General features: G+C 36.9%; 1 protein-coding gene across 3 annotated transcripts; it reads left to right on the forward strand.

Annotated features, from left to right (window-relative positions):
* The first annotated feature begins 7,424 nt into the window (after positions 1-7,424).
* LOC121223409 (protein SIEVE ELEMENT OCCLUSION A) lies at positions 7,425-9,535 on the forward strand. Of its 3 annotated transcripts, XM_041104829.1 has the most exons (4): positions 7,428-7,911; positions 8,224-8,354; positions 8,557-8,810; positions 8,907-9,535. In XM_041104829.1, the coding sequence occupies exons 3-4, from the start codon at positions 8,601-8,603 to the stop codon at positions 9,519-9,521; spliced, it is 825 nt and encodes a 274-aa protein (XP_040960763.1). In that variant the 5' UTR covers positions 7,428-7,911; positions 8,224-8,354; positions 8,557-8,600; the 3' UTR covers positions 9,522-9,535. The 3 variants fall into 3 exon arrangements, with proteins under 3 accessions (XP_040960759.1, XP_040960755.1, XP_040960763.1); XM_041104825.1 differs by having other exon boundaries at positions 7,425-7,911; positions 8,224-8,810; XM_041104821.1 differs by having other exon boundaries at positions 7,425-8,810.
* The last annotated feature ends 9,321 nt before the right edge of the window (positions 9,536-18,856 follow it).

The raw sequence follows: 18,856 nt of genomic DNA on the forward strand, positions 1-18,856 counted from the left end.
GTACTCCACTGTAATCAGGGAGGTAAAATCCGACGTCTTCAACCTGCTCCACTATTGCTTAGGGAGATAGATCTATAATCTTCGATCTATTCCACTGTTGCCCAGGGAGATAGAACTACCAGCTTCAATGTACTCCACTGTAATCAGGGAGGTAAAATCCGCCGTCTTCGACCTGCTCCACTATTGCTTAGGGAGATAAGATCTGTAATCTTCAATCTATTCCACTGCCAAATACAGGGAGATAGAGTTATCGGCTTCAATGTACTCCACTGTAGTCAGGGAGGTAAAATCTGCCATCTTCGATCTTCAATCTATTCCACTGCCAAATACAGGGAGATAGAGTTATCGGCTTCAATGTACTCCACTGTAGTCACATGGAGGTAAAATCTGCCATCTTTGATCTGCTTCGCTGCCAAATACAGGAAGGCAAGATTTGCAATCTTCAATCTATTCCACTGCCAAATACAGGGAGATAGAGTTATCGGCTTCAATGTACTCCACTGTAGTCACATGGAGGTAAAATCTGCCATCTTCGATCTTCAATCTATTCCACTGCCAAATACAGGGAGATAGAGTTATCGGCTTCAGTGTACTCCACTATGGTCAGGGAGGTAAAATCTGCCATCTTTTGATCTGCTTCGCTGCCAAATACAGGAAGGCAAGATCTGCAATCTTCAATCTATTCCACTGCCAAATACAGGGAGATAGAGTTATCGGCTTCAATGTACTCCACTGTAGTCACATGGAGGTAAAATCTGCCATCTTTGATCTTCAATCTATTCCACTGCCAAATACAGGGAGATAGAGTTATCGGCTTCAATGTACTCCACTGTAGTCAGGGAGGTAAAATCTGCCATCTTTGATCTTCAATCTATTCCACTGCCAAATGCAGGGAGATAGAGTTATCGGCTTCAATGTACTCCACTGTAGTCAGGGAGGTAAAATCTGCCATCATTTGATCTGCTTCGCTGCCAAATACAGGAAGGCAAGATCTGCAATCTTCAATCTATTCCACTGCCAAATACAGGGAGATAGAGTTATCGGCTTCAGTGTACTCCACTGTGGTCAGGGAGGTAAAATCTGCCATCTTTTGATCTGCTTCGCTGCCAAATATAGGAAGGCAAGATCTGCAATCTTCAATCTATTCCACTGCCAAATACAGGGAGATAGAGTTATCGGCTTCAGTGTACTCCACTGTGGTCAGGGAGGTAAAATCTGCCATCTTTTGATCTGCTTCGCTGCCAAATACAGAAAGGCAAGATCTGCAATCTTCAATCTATTCCACTGCCAAATACAGGGAGATAGAGTTATCGGCTTCAATGTACTCCACTGTAGTCACATAGAGGTAAAATCTGCCATCTTTGATCTTCAATCTATTCCACTGCCAAATACAGGGAGATAGAGTTATCGGCTTCAATGTACTCCACTGTAGTCAGGGAGGTAAAATATGCCATCTTTGATCTTCAATCTATTCCACTGCCAAATATAGGGAGATAGAGTTATCGACTTCAATGTACTCCACTGTAGTCAGGGAGGTAAACTCTGCCATCTTCGATCTTCAATCTATTCCACTGCCAAATACAGGGAGATAGAGTTATCGGCTTCAATGTACTCCACTGTAGTCAGGGAGGTAAAATCTGCCATCTTCGATCTTCAATCTATTCCACTACCAAATACAGGGAGATAGAGTTATCGGCTTCAATGTACTCCACTGTAGTCACATGGAGGTAAAATCTGCCATCTTTGATCTGCTTCGCTGCCAAATATAGGAAGGCAAGATCTGCAATCTTCAATCTATTCCACTGCCAAATACACGGAGATAGAGTTATCGGCTTCAATGTACTCCACTGTAGTCACATGGAGGTAAAATCTGCCATCTTCGATCTTCAATCTATTCCACTGCCAAATACAGGGAGATAGAGTTATCGGCTTCAATGTACTCCACTGTAGTCAGGGAGGTAAAATCTGCCATCTTTGATCTGCTTCGCTGCCAAATACAGGAATGCAAGATCTGCAATCTTCAACCTGCTCTGCTACAAACGAGAGAGGCAAGGTTTGTCTTCGATCTGCTTCGCTGTCAATGCAGGAAGGCAAGATTTGCTATCTTCAACCAGCTCTGCTACAAACGAGAGAGGCAAGGTTTGTCTTTGATTTTTACTGATCTGTTCTCTAGGGAACATGACCTGTATAATGAACCTAATTATGCCTAATGATTAGGATGACATGATCAGAATGGATCAAATGTTCCTAACTAGATGTGCGTGAATGACATTTGAATGAATGCAGAATGTCATGAAAATGATTCCTTAATGCTTAGGTTATCATCGCTCAAAAGCTTATTAAGGCTTTATCACTAACGTGTCGCAACGGCTTCTTGACCAGCCGGCATTTCCAAAGAAACACGTAATCTGATTGCCCCCCACTGTGAACATCGTAGTTCAATCCATTGTGACATAAAATTTGTACCATCAATCTCCTACTGTAACCTAAGGGTAGAAAGATATGGATTTTTTTCAATCTTCTCCTACCGCAATTCAAGGGTATAAGATTTAAATCCTTCTGGTCCCTTACATCATTCCCCAGGTGTCGTACCAAAGACTCATGCGCAAACAAGGGCTCTCCTTCCCGAAGTAACCTCTTCCTACTGCCTGAAGATCATCACTTTCTTGTTTATTCAAGCTTTGTCACCAATATGGCGTCTTGTCAATCAACGCATTTGAAAACAAAAATCCAAAGAGAAAGTCTAAATTTAGACTATTCCTTCTCAAATTTCCAACCTTTAAATTTGGAGTGTTCTAAACAATTGTCCTGCTTCAGGCTCCTATATTATTTAGAAACTTTTCAGAGTAATATGCAAAACTTCCTTCGTGAAAGTTTTATTAGTCCATTAATCATTATTCCAATGCAACATGCTTGCAAAAGATCATAACGATAGATAAAATAGAATTGATTTGAGAGCATAGCTCAAAATGAATAAACTATCAAGGATAGCAAGAATAAAAGGGGAATTAATTGGGAACACGTATCTTGAAAAAGAATGAAGTATTCCAAGAAAAAAAAATAGTATGAGGACAAGATGCCCCAGATATCGTAGCTTGAACTTCTCTGTACCAACTCTTTGAAAGACCATTCTGTGTTTGACATGTGTTTAGGAGATCTACAAGACTTTGTCGATGCCCCAAGATGCTACCTACCCTTTCCTGTTGAATCAGGTATAGCAAGATCATTACATGCCCCGATTTGATCAAAATTTGAGCTGCTCTGATCGCCTCATGCCCCAATTTGATCCAAAATTTGAGTCGCCCTTTTTTGGGTTTTCAACTCAAGCCCCTTTGGTCTCAAGGCGCCCTTTGTGGGTTTTCACCTTGGCCTCTCCTTTTTCACTCATTTTTCTTTTCTTCTTTTCATTAATTTTCTTTTTTTTTTAAGTGAAGTATTTGTTCCTTGAATCAAAATTCTTAAGATTAGGCAAGTTCTTGCCATCTATCTTGGTCATACCGACACTCTCCCAGATAAAGCTTTCCACATAAGGTCCTTCTGGCTTGGCATCCACTTTCTTCTGAAGTCCCTTTTGTATGGGAAGGATCTTCTTTGATATCGGGTCCCCCTTGTGGAATTCTCTGGAGCAAACCTTGTTTTGGTGAACTCATACCATTTGCTTTTGGTACATTTGACCATGATAGATATTTTGAACATTCCTCTCCAACCAGGATTGGATCCAAAAACTCAAAGAGAAGGAAATCTCGACCTCAATAGATGAAACCGCGATAAGCCCAAAAAGAGGGCGTTGCCCTGAGAGAGTTTTTTTTTGGCGATATGGTGTTAATCTTGAACAGACTACAAACTTCTTATATTTTGCTCTTGTTCAAATTTAGTGTATTGTCAAATATGATTCTTTTCGACTTTTCGTGATTTTTCAAAAAATTTACTGTCGACTTCGTGACATTGGCATATGAAGCAGCTTCTTCCCGTGAAGATAAACTGATGACCGCCAGACCTTTTTTTGGCGAGATCGACCTAATAACCTTCATGCCCCACATGGACTCCATTGATTTTTCGTAAGGTGGAATCTGTTTTCACCTTGTTCTACCCTCCTCAATAAGTACGGAGATAGGCCACAATTTATGTCATCTTCGAAGTCATGAGATTCCTCTAAACACATGTCTCGCTCAAAGGAGATTCTGAGTCTGTAGCAGTGTCATTCATGTCGTTGATATTCAGGGACCTGTTGTTGGTGCAAAAGAATATACAAAGAATGTATGAATTTAAGAATAATTATCTGTACAGTATAATTATGAATGAATGAATGATTTTGGAGAAAGAATGAAAGATTAAAAACAATTATTCATAAAGAATGAAAGAATATTAGCTCAAAAATGATCGCAAAGATGGATTTCATTAAAATAACGACGTTCAGACATGAGCCTATTTCACAAAAAAAATTCATATTGCTTCAGGCTAAAAGCAACAAGTTTGTTCTGAATATTACTCTAAGTAGGCTCTAAATACTACAGAGACTTCTTTTACAGTCTGATTTATTTAGAACACTTCCAAGTTTATGAGGGCAGACATCTAACAAAGTTCCCTCTTCAGTTGTGTCTTCATGCATGTCATTGATGTGAACACTTCCCAATATCTCTTCATACATCGTATTCACCTTATTGTCAATCATGATTGGGTAGCAGATTTTCTGCAGTAGATGAGTCACCCAACTTGACAATACCCATGTTGATGAGTTTTTCAACTAGTTTTTTGAAGGTGATGCAATTCTCTATTGAGTGCCCTGTAATTCCTGCATGGTAGTCACATTGTGTGTTCGCATCATACCACTTTGGATATGGAGGTTGTGGGGGTTTTGAATAGGAAGGGGAAACAACATGCGCATTGAATAAATTTTGATATAGCTCTTCATATGACATCAGAATTGGCGTGAACTGGAGCTTCTCAGTACCTGGTTTCACTCTAGGTTCTTGTCTCAATGAGCCTTGTTGGTTAGCGACCATTTTTCTTGGCTGATTCACCGTAATTGGTTTTGAATAACCCTTGCTATATGTACTCGTGTTGTTCACCTCATTGTCTTTGTTCTTTGGGGTTGATCTCTTGATGCCTTCTTCCGCATCTATCTTCCCACTTCTTATTGCATTTTCAATTATTTCACCAGACATCACTACATCTGAGAAGCTCATGGTAGCACTTCCTAACATGTGGTTAATGAACGGTGCTTTCAGAGTGTTGATGAAAAGCATCGTGGTTTCTTTCTCTAAAAGAGGTGGCTGGACCTATGTCGCGACCTCTCTCCATCTTTGGGCATATTGCCTAAAGCTCTCACTTTGCTTCTTTTCCATGTTCTGCAATGTGATTCTATCGGGTGTCATATCTGTCACATGGTTGTACTGCTTTATGAAAGCCTGTGCTAAGTCCTTCCATGAATGGATGTTGACGCGACTTAACTGGTTGTACCACTTAGCTGCAGACCCGATCAGACTGTCCTGGAAGCAGTGGATCAACAGTTGATCATTGTTGATGTATCCTGTCATTCTTCGACAGAATATAGTTATATGAGCTTCAGGACAACTAGTCCCGTTGTACTTTTCAAACTCCGGCATTTTGAATTTGGGAGGGAGTACTAGATCAGGTACCAAACTCAAGTCCTTGGCGTCGACTCCACAATGGTAGTCGGTGTTCTCCATGGCTCTAAATTTCTCCTCTAGCCATCTACATCGGTCCTCAAGTTGTTTTGACAAGTCCGTTTTCGCTTTCTCCATCTCTGCCATGTTATCGAGATCAGGAAACACGGGGTTGGTAGGATTATCACCGGGATTAGAACCCAGCCTATTGGAAAGTTCATCGATGCTGGGGCACCGACCTGGTATTGGGATCTAATGGTAACAGGTGCCCTCTGCGGGTACACCTCTGGTTGCGCTTGGATGTTAGTTGAGGTGAAACCTGGAGGATAGGCAGGGTCATCGTGATCATCCCCAGCGGAGTCGCCAAGCTGTTGACACCATTTTTTGGATAAAACGGGGTCAACTTGGGTTTTGAAAAATGAAGTCAAATGTGGGAGTCGCCACCAATCTTTTTTTTTGATGAGGTGTGATCGGGTCACCTCGTAAAATGGTTGTTTTTAATAAACGATTTGATTTTATTAAAACAACGAGTTTGGTCTACGAAATCCAAAAACGGGTTCGGGATTCGGTTACGCACGAGGAAGGATTAGCACCCTCGACACGCCCAAAATTGGTACCTTAGTTGATTATTTAATGTCTTTATGTCGAAAATTAAAAACTCGAAAAGAATTTAAAAATACGATCCTTCTTTATATTGCGTTATTTTTTAAAAAAAATTACTTGGATAAATCAAAATGAAAAATGCCTTCTTATCTCGAATTAACAAGATGTCACATCCAGTAAGTTAGGACACAACACCTTGTATTTTTTAGAGTAAGCTTGCCTTTTATTTTTTATTTAAACCTCATTTATTTTAATTTTAAAAGGATATTCGATTACTTAGAATCAACGAGAAAAATCGAAGCTCAGTAAATTAGGGCACGATTTTCTCGAATTTTCTAAATACGGAATATTGCCTTTACTTTCGAAAAATCCTCATATCGAGAAAACCACGTGTCATATCCAATGCGTTAGGACACAACATATTGAAATCCCGATAATGAGTTTTTATTTATGTTTTGTATTAAAGAGCATTCTCGAGTATTTAGATTCAACAAAAAATTAGAACCCAGCACGTTAGGGCCCAATTCTCTCGAAGATCCCAAGTATCGAGTATTGCCTTTATTTCCAAAATTTTCCTTTTTTACGAATTTGGGTAAAAATTGATGTGACGGAATAACAATTACGATAATGCGAGTAAAAATAATACGACCAAAAATAACAAAAATAAATATATAAAAAATCAATTATATACAATAACAAGTAAATAAACAAAAAAACTAAAACATTTTTTTAAAAATAATAATGGACACATCAATAAATAAATAAACATAAAGTAAAACAATAATGATAATAAAGAAATGAATAAAATTATAAAAATTTTAAAAATGTATGTATGAATTTTAAAAAATTTAAAATACAAAAAAGCTATGTAGGTATATATATATAATGAAAATATGTATGTCTATACGTATATATATATGTGTATGTATAAGAATTATAAAATATGAAAACATAATTACATATATATAAATAACATGCGCATGTGTGTATATAATGATTTAAATCAAGTAATACAAATAATAAGAAAAATATTAGGTAAATAAAATATACACATATATATAACTTAAAATAAATAATAAAGGAAACTCCCCTGTTCTTTTTTTAAACAAAAAAAAATAATAACTTAAATGAACTAAAGGATGAAAATTAAAATCAAACCAAAAATCCGGGGGTCCAAACTGTAAATATATGAAATATATGGTAAAGGGACTGAGATAAAAGGCGCCGAGGACATGGGGGACCGATTGCGCAATATTCCCTGTTTGAGTAAAACAAAAACTGTATTGAATGTGCCGCAGAAATGGAGGGACCAAAGGTGAAAAATACCCATTATGGCAATAATGTGCAGATTTTTCTCCCTTGAATGACGCAATTTAGAATCTTGTATAAATAGAAAAAGATAAAGCCCTAAAAAGCATCAGCCTCCATTTCCCTTTTTAAAAAAAAAAATTGAGGATTTCAAATCCTCTCAACTCCCATTCCTCGGCCGTTCCGATTCGCCGCCACGGCCGGTGGCCGGCGTCGTGCAAAGGGGGCTCCCGATCCGCACGTTGAAGCACCTTTAAAGGTTCGAGCCTTGGAAAGGGAAATCGAGGAGAAAACAAGATCTTTGGCCCCCTCTCAAGCCCGAATCCGACGACGGCAAAGGACCAATCGCCGGCTGGTCTAAGGGCCGATTCAGGTGCACTCCCTCTTCCTTTTTTTTATATTTATTTTCCTTATTAAAATGAAGTTGCAAAAATAAAAAGATAAAAAAAAATAAAATGAAAATAAAAATGAAAATGAATAGAGACCGGTAGAGGCTTAACCTTTTTGAACTTCTATTTTTTTTTGTTTTTGATTTCTAATGTGCCTTTTTTTACAAGGGAAATTCCCCCGTTACAAATGATAGATTTCGGCTTTTAAAGCCAATATATTTTTTTCGTTCCTTTTGTTTATTACTTCCCCCATCATTCGCATGCTTTCTTTGCTGTTGTGTTTGTTCTTGTTGCAGGTGGTGGGCACGGTGGAGTGTCAGACGCGTGGGGCGTGGTGGCCAAGGCAGAGGTAGCATGGGGGCGACTGAACCTTGGGGACAGAGGGAGGAACGGCTAGTTTTTTTTTGTTTGCTGAAAATTAGTTAAGGTTGTGGGCTGATTGGGCTTTTAGGGTTTTAATTTGTTTGGGTTTAAATTTTGGGTCAGAGTTTGAGTTTATAAATGGGCTGTTACTTTTGGGTTTATTATTTGGGTTATTTTGTTGGTATGGGCCCGGGCAAAAATGGGCTTTTACAATGGTTATGAACAAAAGTTTTTGAACTTGAAATCAATTATGTCATGGTATACAGTGAAACATCCTTTTGCCATTGAACCAGCAGTGATTAAATACATAATGGAAGTATGGGGTTTCGTTAAGAAACCAATTGCGGTGACATTGGATCCACAAGGAAAGGTTTTATGCCCAAATGCACTCAACATGATGTGGATATGGGGAAATTCAGCTTTCCCATTTAGCAGTGAAAAAGAAGAAAGTTTTTGGAAAGTTGAAGCTTGGACCCTTGAGCTTCTCGTTGATCGCCTTGAGCCAAACTTACCTACTTGGGTACAGGAACATCTCCACATAACTTTAATATACATATGTATATCAATTAATATGCTTACTTTATTCATGGTTTTGCATGGTTTCTTATATAATCAGGTGAGCCAACAGAAAGTGGTATGCTTTTATGGCGGTGTGCAAATGGAATGGATCGAAAGTTTCACTACCGCAACAAAAGGGGTTGCAAAGGCTCTCGACATTGGGTTAGAAATGGTTTATGTTGGAAAAAACAATGCAAAGGAACGAGTGAAAAAGATTACTGGTCTAATCAAAGAGAAGCAACTTAGCCACGCTTGGGAAGATGAAAATGTGTGGTTCTTTTGGAACCGATTAGAAAGCATGTTGTACTCGAAAACCCAACATGGGAAGACCATTGAAAACGACGTTATAAAACAAGAAGTGATGACGATGCTTGCATATGACGGTAGTGAAAATGGATGGGCAGTGTTCTTCACTGGTTCAGATGAAATGGTGAGAGCCAATGGAGAGAAAGTGCTTAGCAGCATGAAGAGCTTTGATGAATGGGAAAAACTTGCGAAGCAAATGGGGTTTATCCCTGCACTTCGTAAACATTTGGACGGGATTACCGATGACCATCACTGCACTCGCCTTATCCTACCGGGAAACGGTGGCGGGATTCCGGAGAGGGTGCAGTGTGCTGAGTGTGGACGTCCGATGGAGATGTATTTCATGTATCGCTGCTGTGTTGAGTGAGCTAAACAAAGCCACAAAAATTACTATTGGGGGGACCAAGTAAAATACAAGAAATAAAAATATAACAATCATCATAGTTGATGTTTGTTTAGAGTTATTAATGATGATCATATCTAGAGTCTACAATATAGTGATGTTTGTGAGATTTGTAATAATGTTTAGGGCTCTTTTATTATCCCGCATCGGCTATTGAAGAGCCCTAGTTAGCTAAATAATGTGTTTCCCAAGTTTAGCGCTTGGATTTATGCTTTCACTTCTAAATTAAGTTGTACCATCATCAATAGTGCCTTTCAAATACCTTAATATCCTCTTGACTGTGTCTCGGAATATGAATCAAACAGATTTCTCTTATACTAAATTTCACCCTTTAAAAAGTTAAAATATAATTTTATTATTTATTAATTTAAGATTTGATTATTTCAAAAAAAATTAAAAAAATTAAAAAATATGAATAAATAAATTTAATCGCTTTATTTGAAAAAACTCCAATGACTAAATAATTTAATTTCACTTCTTATTCAATTATGTAATTATAATCCATTAAATTATAATTAAAGAAATTAAATTAATTTCTAAATCATCTATATTTCTATTTAATAAAATTCATTTAGTGTACATAGTAATACGTACAATCTATTTCTCTTTTATCGTTTTCATTTATATCAGTTTTAAATGCTATTCATATAAGGTTGTGTTAAGCTAATGGAAGATTAATTGGACATATATAGTTAAGACTTAAATAATTTGTAATTAAATTTTAATATTTTTATTTTCTTTTTCTCATGAAATAAAATTTTATTAATCAAACTGTAAGGCACTTTAGATTCAATCAATGCGTATTGATTTAATATTTTATATACATAAATTTATATTTATATTTATTTAAATTTAGATTCAATCAGTTCGTATTGATTCCCGATCTAATAAATTCAAAACCATTCTCCACACCCATACTCTGATTGATCTCCAATCCAACTAATCCAATCTAATTCAAACATCCTAGTAAAAATGTAAGTCATATTCATTTGTGTTAGGAGTAACTATTTTACAGTTAGTTGGTTAGCATTGTGACGGTTTCAGTTGGTTTCAGTTAGAACTGTCAGCTGGTGTACTTGTATTAAATACCAGGTTATTGGTTGAAGGAATTAATGAAGTCAGAATATATTTCTTCTATTCTATTCATTGTCAATATTAGCATGGTATCAAGGGCCAGAATTTTCTTGGCATAATTTTTTTTCTTCTTTTTCTTCGTTTCTTGTGTTTCATGGCCACAGAGGCAGTACCAGCGGTCGATACTCTACGTCATTCTTCGAATACTAGGGAAGCAGTCCATTTTCGTAGAGTCTTGGTAGTGGTGGTACACAACACATTCATTATTTTGCTAAACATGATACGATCAAACTTGCTGCGCACAATTATCTACTGTGGAAGCATCAAATTTTGTTGATTCTGGAAGGGTATGGTCTCGAAGGTTTTGTCTTGGGCACGGTTGCTATTCCTCCGCCCTTTATTGCTGGAAGTGAGGGTCAACTCGTGGATAATCCTGTCTTTCTTGCTCATAAGAAGCAAGATAAATTTCTAGCTTCTTGGCTCATGTCGACTGTTACTGATGAAGTCTTAGTTTATCTCACAACTGCTAAGACAAGCTTTGATGTTTGGACTACCATTGAAAGAAGATTTGGTACCACGCCTATGCTCAAGATTTCGAGTATGCGTCACGCTTTGTACTCGATCAAGAAGTTCAATCTCACCATCACAGAATACTTATCCAAGGTAAAGACTCTTTGCGATAACTTAACAGCAGTGGGTAGTTTGGTCACTGAGACAGAACAAGTGAGTCTTACTTTGGTTGGCCTTTCGGTTGAATATGAATCTATTCGTGTTTTTGCGTCTGCTTCTCTAATATCTCTGGACCTGCTCACTGACATGCTTCTTGACTGTGAAGCAAGACAACTAGCCTTATTGACTGATGTTCCTATGCAAGCAAATTCGGCCACTCAACGTCCAGATAATGCCAATGGCTCAAAACTCCCTCATCCTCAGGAACCTAAGCACAGTAAAGAAAGTCAGGCCGAGGCTGGTCTCGTGGAAGTGGTAAGAGCTGGTCTCGCTCTCGACCCGAGTGTTAGTTGTGTGAGAAAATTGGTCATATTGTCCAAAACTGCTATCATAGGTTTGATGAGAGTTTTTCTGGAGTTAATCAAAATCCTTCAGTCAACTGGCATCAGGTTCACAATCATGAGCATTTCTCTTCTCCACCTACTTGTTTATCTCTTGCTCATTGTTGTGGCTTAGTTTCTTCAACACCTGCGGTTTCTCTTTCGATCTCTCCTAGAGCTCCTACTCCATTCACTTTAAATCAGCTTTGGTATCCTGACTCTGGTGCCACAAATCATATTACATCTGAAGCCTCCAATCTCACGACTTCTTCTCCCTACACAGGTACAAGCTATGTCACTATAGGAAATGGTGAGTCTATAGCTAATGTAGGTTCGTCTACCATTTTGGCTGGTTCCAGACTTCTGTGGCTTCAAAATGTTTTACATGTTCCTACTGTATGCAAGAATCTGATGTTTGTGGATCAATTTGCTAAAGATAATGGTGTTTATTTTGAATTTCACCCTTTTCTATGTTTTGTGAAAGACATTCAGACAGGGACGACTCTGTTAGAGGGCCACATGCATGAGGGTCTCTACAAGTTTCAGTTTTCAAAGACTGCTCCCACTACGGTCCCTACTGCTCAGAAGCTTTGCTCCCCGCTACTGAACATTACTCAAATTTCCTCCTCTTCTTTATGGCACAACAGACTTGGCCATCTTTGTAATAAAACACTTGCTCGTGTATTGAAGTCCTTTAATGTGTCTTTTAAACAAAATTCTTTGCCTCATATATGTACTGCTTGTCAGCTCGGAAAGGCTCACAAGCTACCGTTTGGTTCTTCTCATACAATATATTCTTTTCCCTTTGAGCTTGTGGTGACTGATGTCTGGGGACCTGCACATGTGTCTTCCAATGGCTTTTCTTATTACGTTTTCTTTGTCGACATGTACAGTAGATATACTTGGGTTTATTTTCTCAAAAGCAAGTCTGAAGTGCTTCAGTGTTTTCTTAATTTTCATCAGTTGGTTCGAATGCAATTTGGTCAATCCATTAAAATGCCTCAAACTGACTGGGGAGGGGAATATCGTGCTTTGTCAAAGGAACTTTCTTATCTCGGTATTCAATACAGGGTTACTTGTCCCTACACCTCAGAGCAAAATGGGGTCGCTGAAAGAAAAAATAGGTAGATAGTTGACATGGACTTGTCTCTTTTAGCTCACTCTGTTATACCCTTAAAGTTTTGGTATTATGCTTTTGTGCATGCAGTTTATTTAACCAACAAACTGCCTACTCCTGTCCTACATCAAGTCAGTCCGTATGATACACTCTACGACCTCCAACCTGACTATGGTTTGCTCCGAGTGTTTGGTTGTGCCTGTTTTCCATATCTGAGACCCTTTCAACAGTACAAGCTCCAGTTTCGATCCTAACGGTGTGTGTTTCTGGGTATTGCTCCTAATCGCAAGGGTTATAGGTGTCTTGCTTAGGATGGTCGAGTTTATATCTCTCGACATGTTAAATTTGATGAGGCACACTTTTCTTTTCATGCTGCTGATTTTTGTTCCTCATCCCTAATCGTTTCTACAAGGGTTTTTCATCAACGATCGGTTTTGCCTGTGGTTGTATCTGATGTCTCTTCTAGTCACACTACACCAAGGCCAGCTAGGGTCTCTCCTGAGATACCTTCCTCTGATCAGTCTCTCTATCATCATATTCGATCTCCTTCCAGTTCCTCTGCTGACCTCTCAGCTGTAACTCCTGCTCCTACACCTTGTGATCAGTCTGAGTGTCTCACCATAGCTCCTCCAGTTGTGAGTCTTTACCCTATGCAGACTCACTCCAAAAGTGGTATTTTTAAGCCTAAGTTATTTTCTTCTATCCTAACTAATACTGAGCTAGTGTCTATCATTGAAGCCTTTCAAAGTACTGCCTAGACTGCAACCGCCCAAGCTGAATATAGTGCTTTGATTGCTAATCACACTTGGGATCTTATGCCTTTACCCGAACGTCATCGAGCTGTTGGGCTCAAGTGGATTTTTAAAATCAAGAGACATGCAGATGGCTTGATCGCATGTTACAAGAGGAAACTAGTGGTTAAGGGCTACCTTTAAGAAGCTGGCATCGACTTCTAAGAAACCTTCAGCCTTGTGGTAAACCAACTACGATTAGAGTGGTTCTTGCATTGGCTGTGTCTTTGAACTGGCCCTTTCGACAAGTTGACATAAATAATGCGTTCCTGAATAGCGACTTGAGTGAGGATATTTACATGGTGTAACCATCAGGGTTTGAGCAACAAGGGCCAAATGGGGAGCACCTAGTCTGCAAACTAAGGAAAGCTCTTTTTCGTCTTAAACAAGCACCAAGAGCTTGGTTTCACAGGTTGAAAGAGTTTTTGGTAGCCACAAAGTTCGAAGTGTCCAAAGCTGATAATTCTCTCTTCCTTCTTCAGTCAGGATCCCAGCTACTTTATGTTTTAGTCTACGTTGATAATATTATCATCACTGGGAATGATTCTAGAGCTATAGATCAGTTTGTTGCTCAACTGAATGATATGTTTTCACTAAAAGATCTAGGAAAGCTGAGTTACTTCCTTGGTATTGAAGTCAACTATGGTTCAAAAGGTGTATTCCTTACTCAGAAGAAATACATTCTAGATCTCCTCAAAAAAGCCTCTATGGACAGATTTAATGGCTTGCCAACACCAATGGTCACTGCATATTAGCTATCCACTAGTGAAGGTAGTCCTGTTGAAGCTGAGCATCATTACAGAAGTATTGTTGGAGCATTGCAGTACGTGGTCATCACTAGACTAGACATTTCTTACTCAGTAAACAAGGTTTGCTAGTTCATGCATAAACCCTTGGATTTTCATTTCAAAGCTGTGAAACGGATATTAAGGTATTTGCAAGGAACACTGCACTATGGATTGAAATTCACTCGAACCTCAAAATTCTTACTTAAGAGCTACTCCAATGCCAATTGGGGGTTAGATGTCGATGATCGTAGATCAACCTCAGGCTTTTGTGTGTTTCTTGGAGGGAACCCAATTTTCTGGAGCTTTAGAAACAGCAAGTTGTCTCCCATTCTACTGCAGAAGCAGAATACAAGAGTGTTGCTTATGTTACTGCTGAAATGGTGCGGATTCAGTCCTTACTGGCTGAGTTATGTGTTCCAGTTAAAACTAAAGCGTTAATATGATATGATAGTTCGGCTGCAGTTGCAGTAGCGGGGAATCCTGTTTTACACTCCAAATTCAAGCATGTAGAGTTAGACTTGTTCTTTGTCAGAAAAAAAGTTGCGAGTGGACAGTTTCAAGTAAGACATGTCCCTGGTTTCGATCAACTTGCCGACATATTGACAAAGCCACTGTCAGTACCACTGTTCACAAAGTTTCGCGATTTGCTTCGGGTCGTTGATACTAATGAAAGTTCTGAATGGGGTAAAAGTTGACAAAGTACGGGGCATGTGAGGAGTAACTATTTTACAGTTAGTTGGTTAGCATTGTGACGGTTTCAGTTGGTTTCAATTAGAACTGTCAGCTGGTGTACTTCTATTAAATACAGGTTATTGGTTGAAGGAATTAATGAAGTCAGAATATATTTCTTCTACTCTCTTCGTTGTCAATCTCAACAATTTGTTTTGGTGGTCTTCATTAACTTAAAAAATTGAATAATCATATTATTAAAAAGTTGAATAATTATTTTTCCATTATCAATGGAATAAAAAAAATGATATAAGCGGATTTAAGATAATGCCAAATGTTTCTTTAATTATTTAATTATTGTCGAATTTTTTTTAAAAGAACGGGGATCGACTTTTTAAAACAAATCGTGGAGCCGCCACCAATCCTTTTTGTTTAGGTGTGATTGGATTACCTGATAAAACATTTTATTTTATTTAAATCAATTTTGGCCTACGTAAATATGAGAAAACGAGTTCGGGAGTCGGTTACGTATGAGGAAGGATTAGCACCCTCACTACGCCCAAAATTGGTACCAAATCGATTAAATACTGTCATTATGTCTAAGATTTAAAAACGTTTTTGAAATGTGGTTCCTTTTATAAACATTTGAATAGCCCAAGTTGGTCGTCAAAATTCTCTTATTTTAGAGGAATACAGCATTACATCCAGCACGATAGGACACGGTCCTTTATACCCCCGAAAACACTATAAATTTTGAGTTCCTAAAGTTTATATGTTGAAAATTACAAAAGGATGCCCAATTATTTAGTCCAACGAAAAAAAATCGAAACCCAGCACAGTAGGGCACGATTCCTCGAATTTCTAGACATTGAAAATTGCCTTGTTTTAGAATTTAGAAGACATGAGTGAAATTTTAAAGGAATATTCGATTATTCTGAACAAACGGGAAATTGCAACCCAGCACGATAGGGCACGATTCCCCGAATTGCCAAACATCAAACATTGCCTTCGTTTTAAAGAATTTTTAAATGAATAATTATAAAACTAGCTTAAAACGCATTAATTTGACTTGAAATAGAATAGAATAATTAATATATTTCAAAGAAACATTTGTAAAAAAAAATGAATAAACATGCGATAATATGCATACGTAAAGTACAATAAACCACAATTGATAAATCCAATGATTAAGTACAACTATTCTAAGAAAAACATGATCAAATTTTTAAGCATGGATGGAAAAAATTTAATATAACGAATAAAATAATATACAACAACAATAAATATGGCACAATATAAATCAATCAACAAATCACATACAAAGCAAAATGGAATTTAGAAGTCAATGTGGTATAAGACAATTACAAAATAGATGAATGAACACATAATATATATGATATATAAGTGGATGAATTGATAAATTTGAAATAATTTAGGTAAAAAACTAAGGTTATATATAATCATTGAAATAAATATTACAGAATAAATTATTTGAATCAAATAGTATGCGAATTATTTTCAACACTAATTCATTTAAAAAAACGACAATATACAATAACTTAAGAATATGAAAAAATGGTGGAATACATGATAAGATATACGTACCAAACATATATATATTTGCATGAAATGAATGATGCATATAAAATTAAGTTAGCTTATAAATTATATATGTACCATTATACTTAAAAACATTTAAAAGAGATACTAAATAAGATACTAAGATAATATAATATAGAGAAACATTTAAAAATAATAATTTTATAAACATAAAAATGAAGTTCCCAAAATAGTGTCATATATACATAAAAATGTTAAGTGAATCATGAATCAAGAAATATTTTAAATAGAAAACTCTATTAAAATAATTTATGTATCAATATATAAAAATATCTAAACAAAACTTTGTAATAAGGTATTAAAATAATTTAATGTAAAGAATCTTAAAACGATGATCTTGTCAAAAAATAAATAAGAATATTGTTAACTTCAAAATAATGGTTATTATAAATTAAAAATTTAATAAGAATGATGTATATGCAAAGATGTATAAAATATTTAAAGAAATAGGATGCACAATGTGAAAATAATAAGATAAAAAAATTCAAAATAATTGTACAAATATTAAAATGAATCAACACATGTACAAACGTTAAATATATTGTAAAATAATAGGCTATACTAATAGAAGACTAAATTAAAATTGAATTAAAATAAGCGGGATAATTTGAAAATAGAAGAAATCCCAAAATAAGGACCAGTGCGCAACATGTGCTAATGCGCAAGGACCAAATCTGGAAATATTCCAGACCCCAAAACGCAGCATCGAAGCGCGAACCAGATCGAATTCATGCACAAATTATAGGAAAAATTTAGAAATTAATGAGACACCGTTATAAGCTGATTGAAATGCGGCGCGAAAGGGGAGGGACTTATATCGGAAATAACCCATTTGAATCACAAAGGCGCGGGTTTGGGTTCTGGAACGGGTCGACGCGCGGATCTCCTCCCCCCTAAACGACGTCGTTTCGTTTTGTTATCAAAACTAAAAAAATGAATGGTAATCTGCTATTCTCTTCAGCAATTGAATCAAAACCCTAATCCCTCATGTTTTTCCTCGCTTGGCCGACAAAAGAACCAAAACCTTAGCCATTTTGATTCTCATCGGATCTAACCGAAAAACTCACACTCATCACCATGACACCACTGTATTTGATGATTGGCGATGAATATATGCCCCTCTTTTACACCGTTTGAAACCACAACTCATGGATTACCGATTTTAACTTTGAAATCCCATATCAAGCTCCGATCGCGACGAAGGAGATAGGGACTCCGACGGTGTATTTTCGATGGTAAACCCTTCCTCCTCTGTATTTTTATGCGAAAACAAAAATATACAGGACAAAAAAAAAGGCAAATCGCAAAAACTAAAGAAAAAAAATCACCTTCTAATTTTTTTGGATTGCTTTTCTTGTATTTCGTTTGCCTATTTTCAATGTGTGTGTAAAAAATTTACAATGGCAGTATTCTTGGCTTTATAGCCGAAACAGAGTAAAAACCGAAAAAAGAAAATACAAATCGATTGGTTCTGCCTCTTTGCTGTGCTGTTGTTGTCTGTTTCTTTGCAGGTACGGAGCCCCGTTGGAGCGGTGGTACGTGGCGCTTGACGTGGGGCGTACGGGGGCTGTGTGCTGGAGGCTGCTGAAGCGTTAGAGGCTAAGGGCTGCGGCGCTAGGAAACCCTAGGTTTCCGTTTGGCTGAACCTAGGTCTAGGTTTTGGGCCATTGGGCCTTTTAGGCATTGGGTTATTTGATTGGGCTAGGTTGTTTTGTAAATGGGCTTGTAACTGGGCTATTGGGTCTGATATGTAATGGACTGATAATTAGATTTTTTATTATTTGGTTTTTTTTTATATTTTGTATTTTTTTTCTTCTTTGGGCCTAGGCAAAAATGGCCCATTACAATTATTATTTTATTGTATTCTAAAAATAAATGACATCAATTTAAACTGAAAGAATTTCTTTTACTTCATTTATTATGTTGAAAATATAAATTCAATTTATTTGAAAAAGAGAGATGTTTCTAACTGTTTATATATTTTTTAAAATTTTCATAAATTTATATTCGTAAAACTCTTTTATATTTTTACTTCGTTTATTATGAGATTTGAACTCAAAACACTATAATTTTTTATATTTTAGCTCAATCATTTCAATCAAATCTTCGAAAAAGAGGATCTTAGAATAAATTTGTGATAATTCACATTTTAACCTTTAAATTTGGTTGTTTTTCCCTTTTCAGTATGTAA

Source organism: Gossypium hirsutum, chromosome A03 (genome assembly GCF_007990345.1).
Source record: "Gossypium hirsutum isolate 1008001.06 chromosome A03, Gossypium_hirsutum_v2.1, whole genome shotgun sequence".
NCBI lineage: Eukaryota > Viridiplantae > Streptophyta > Magnoliopsida > Malvales > Malvaceae > Gossypium > Gossypium hirsutum.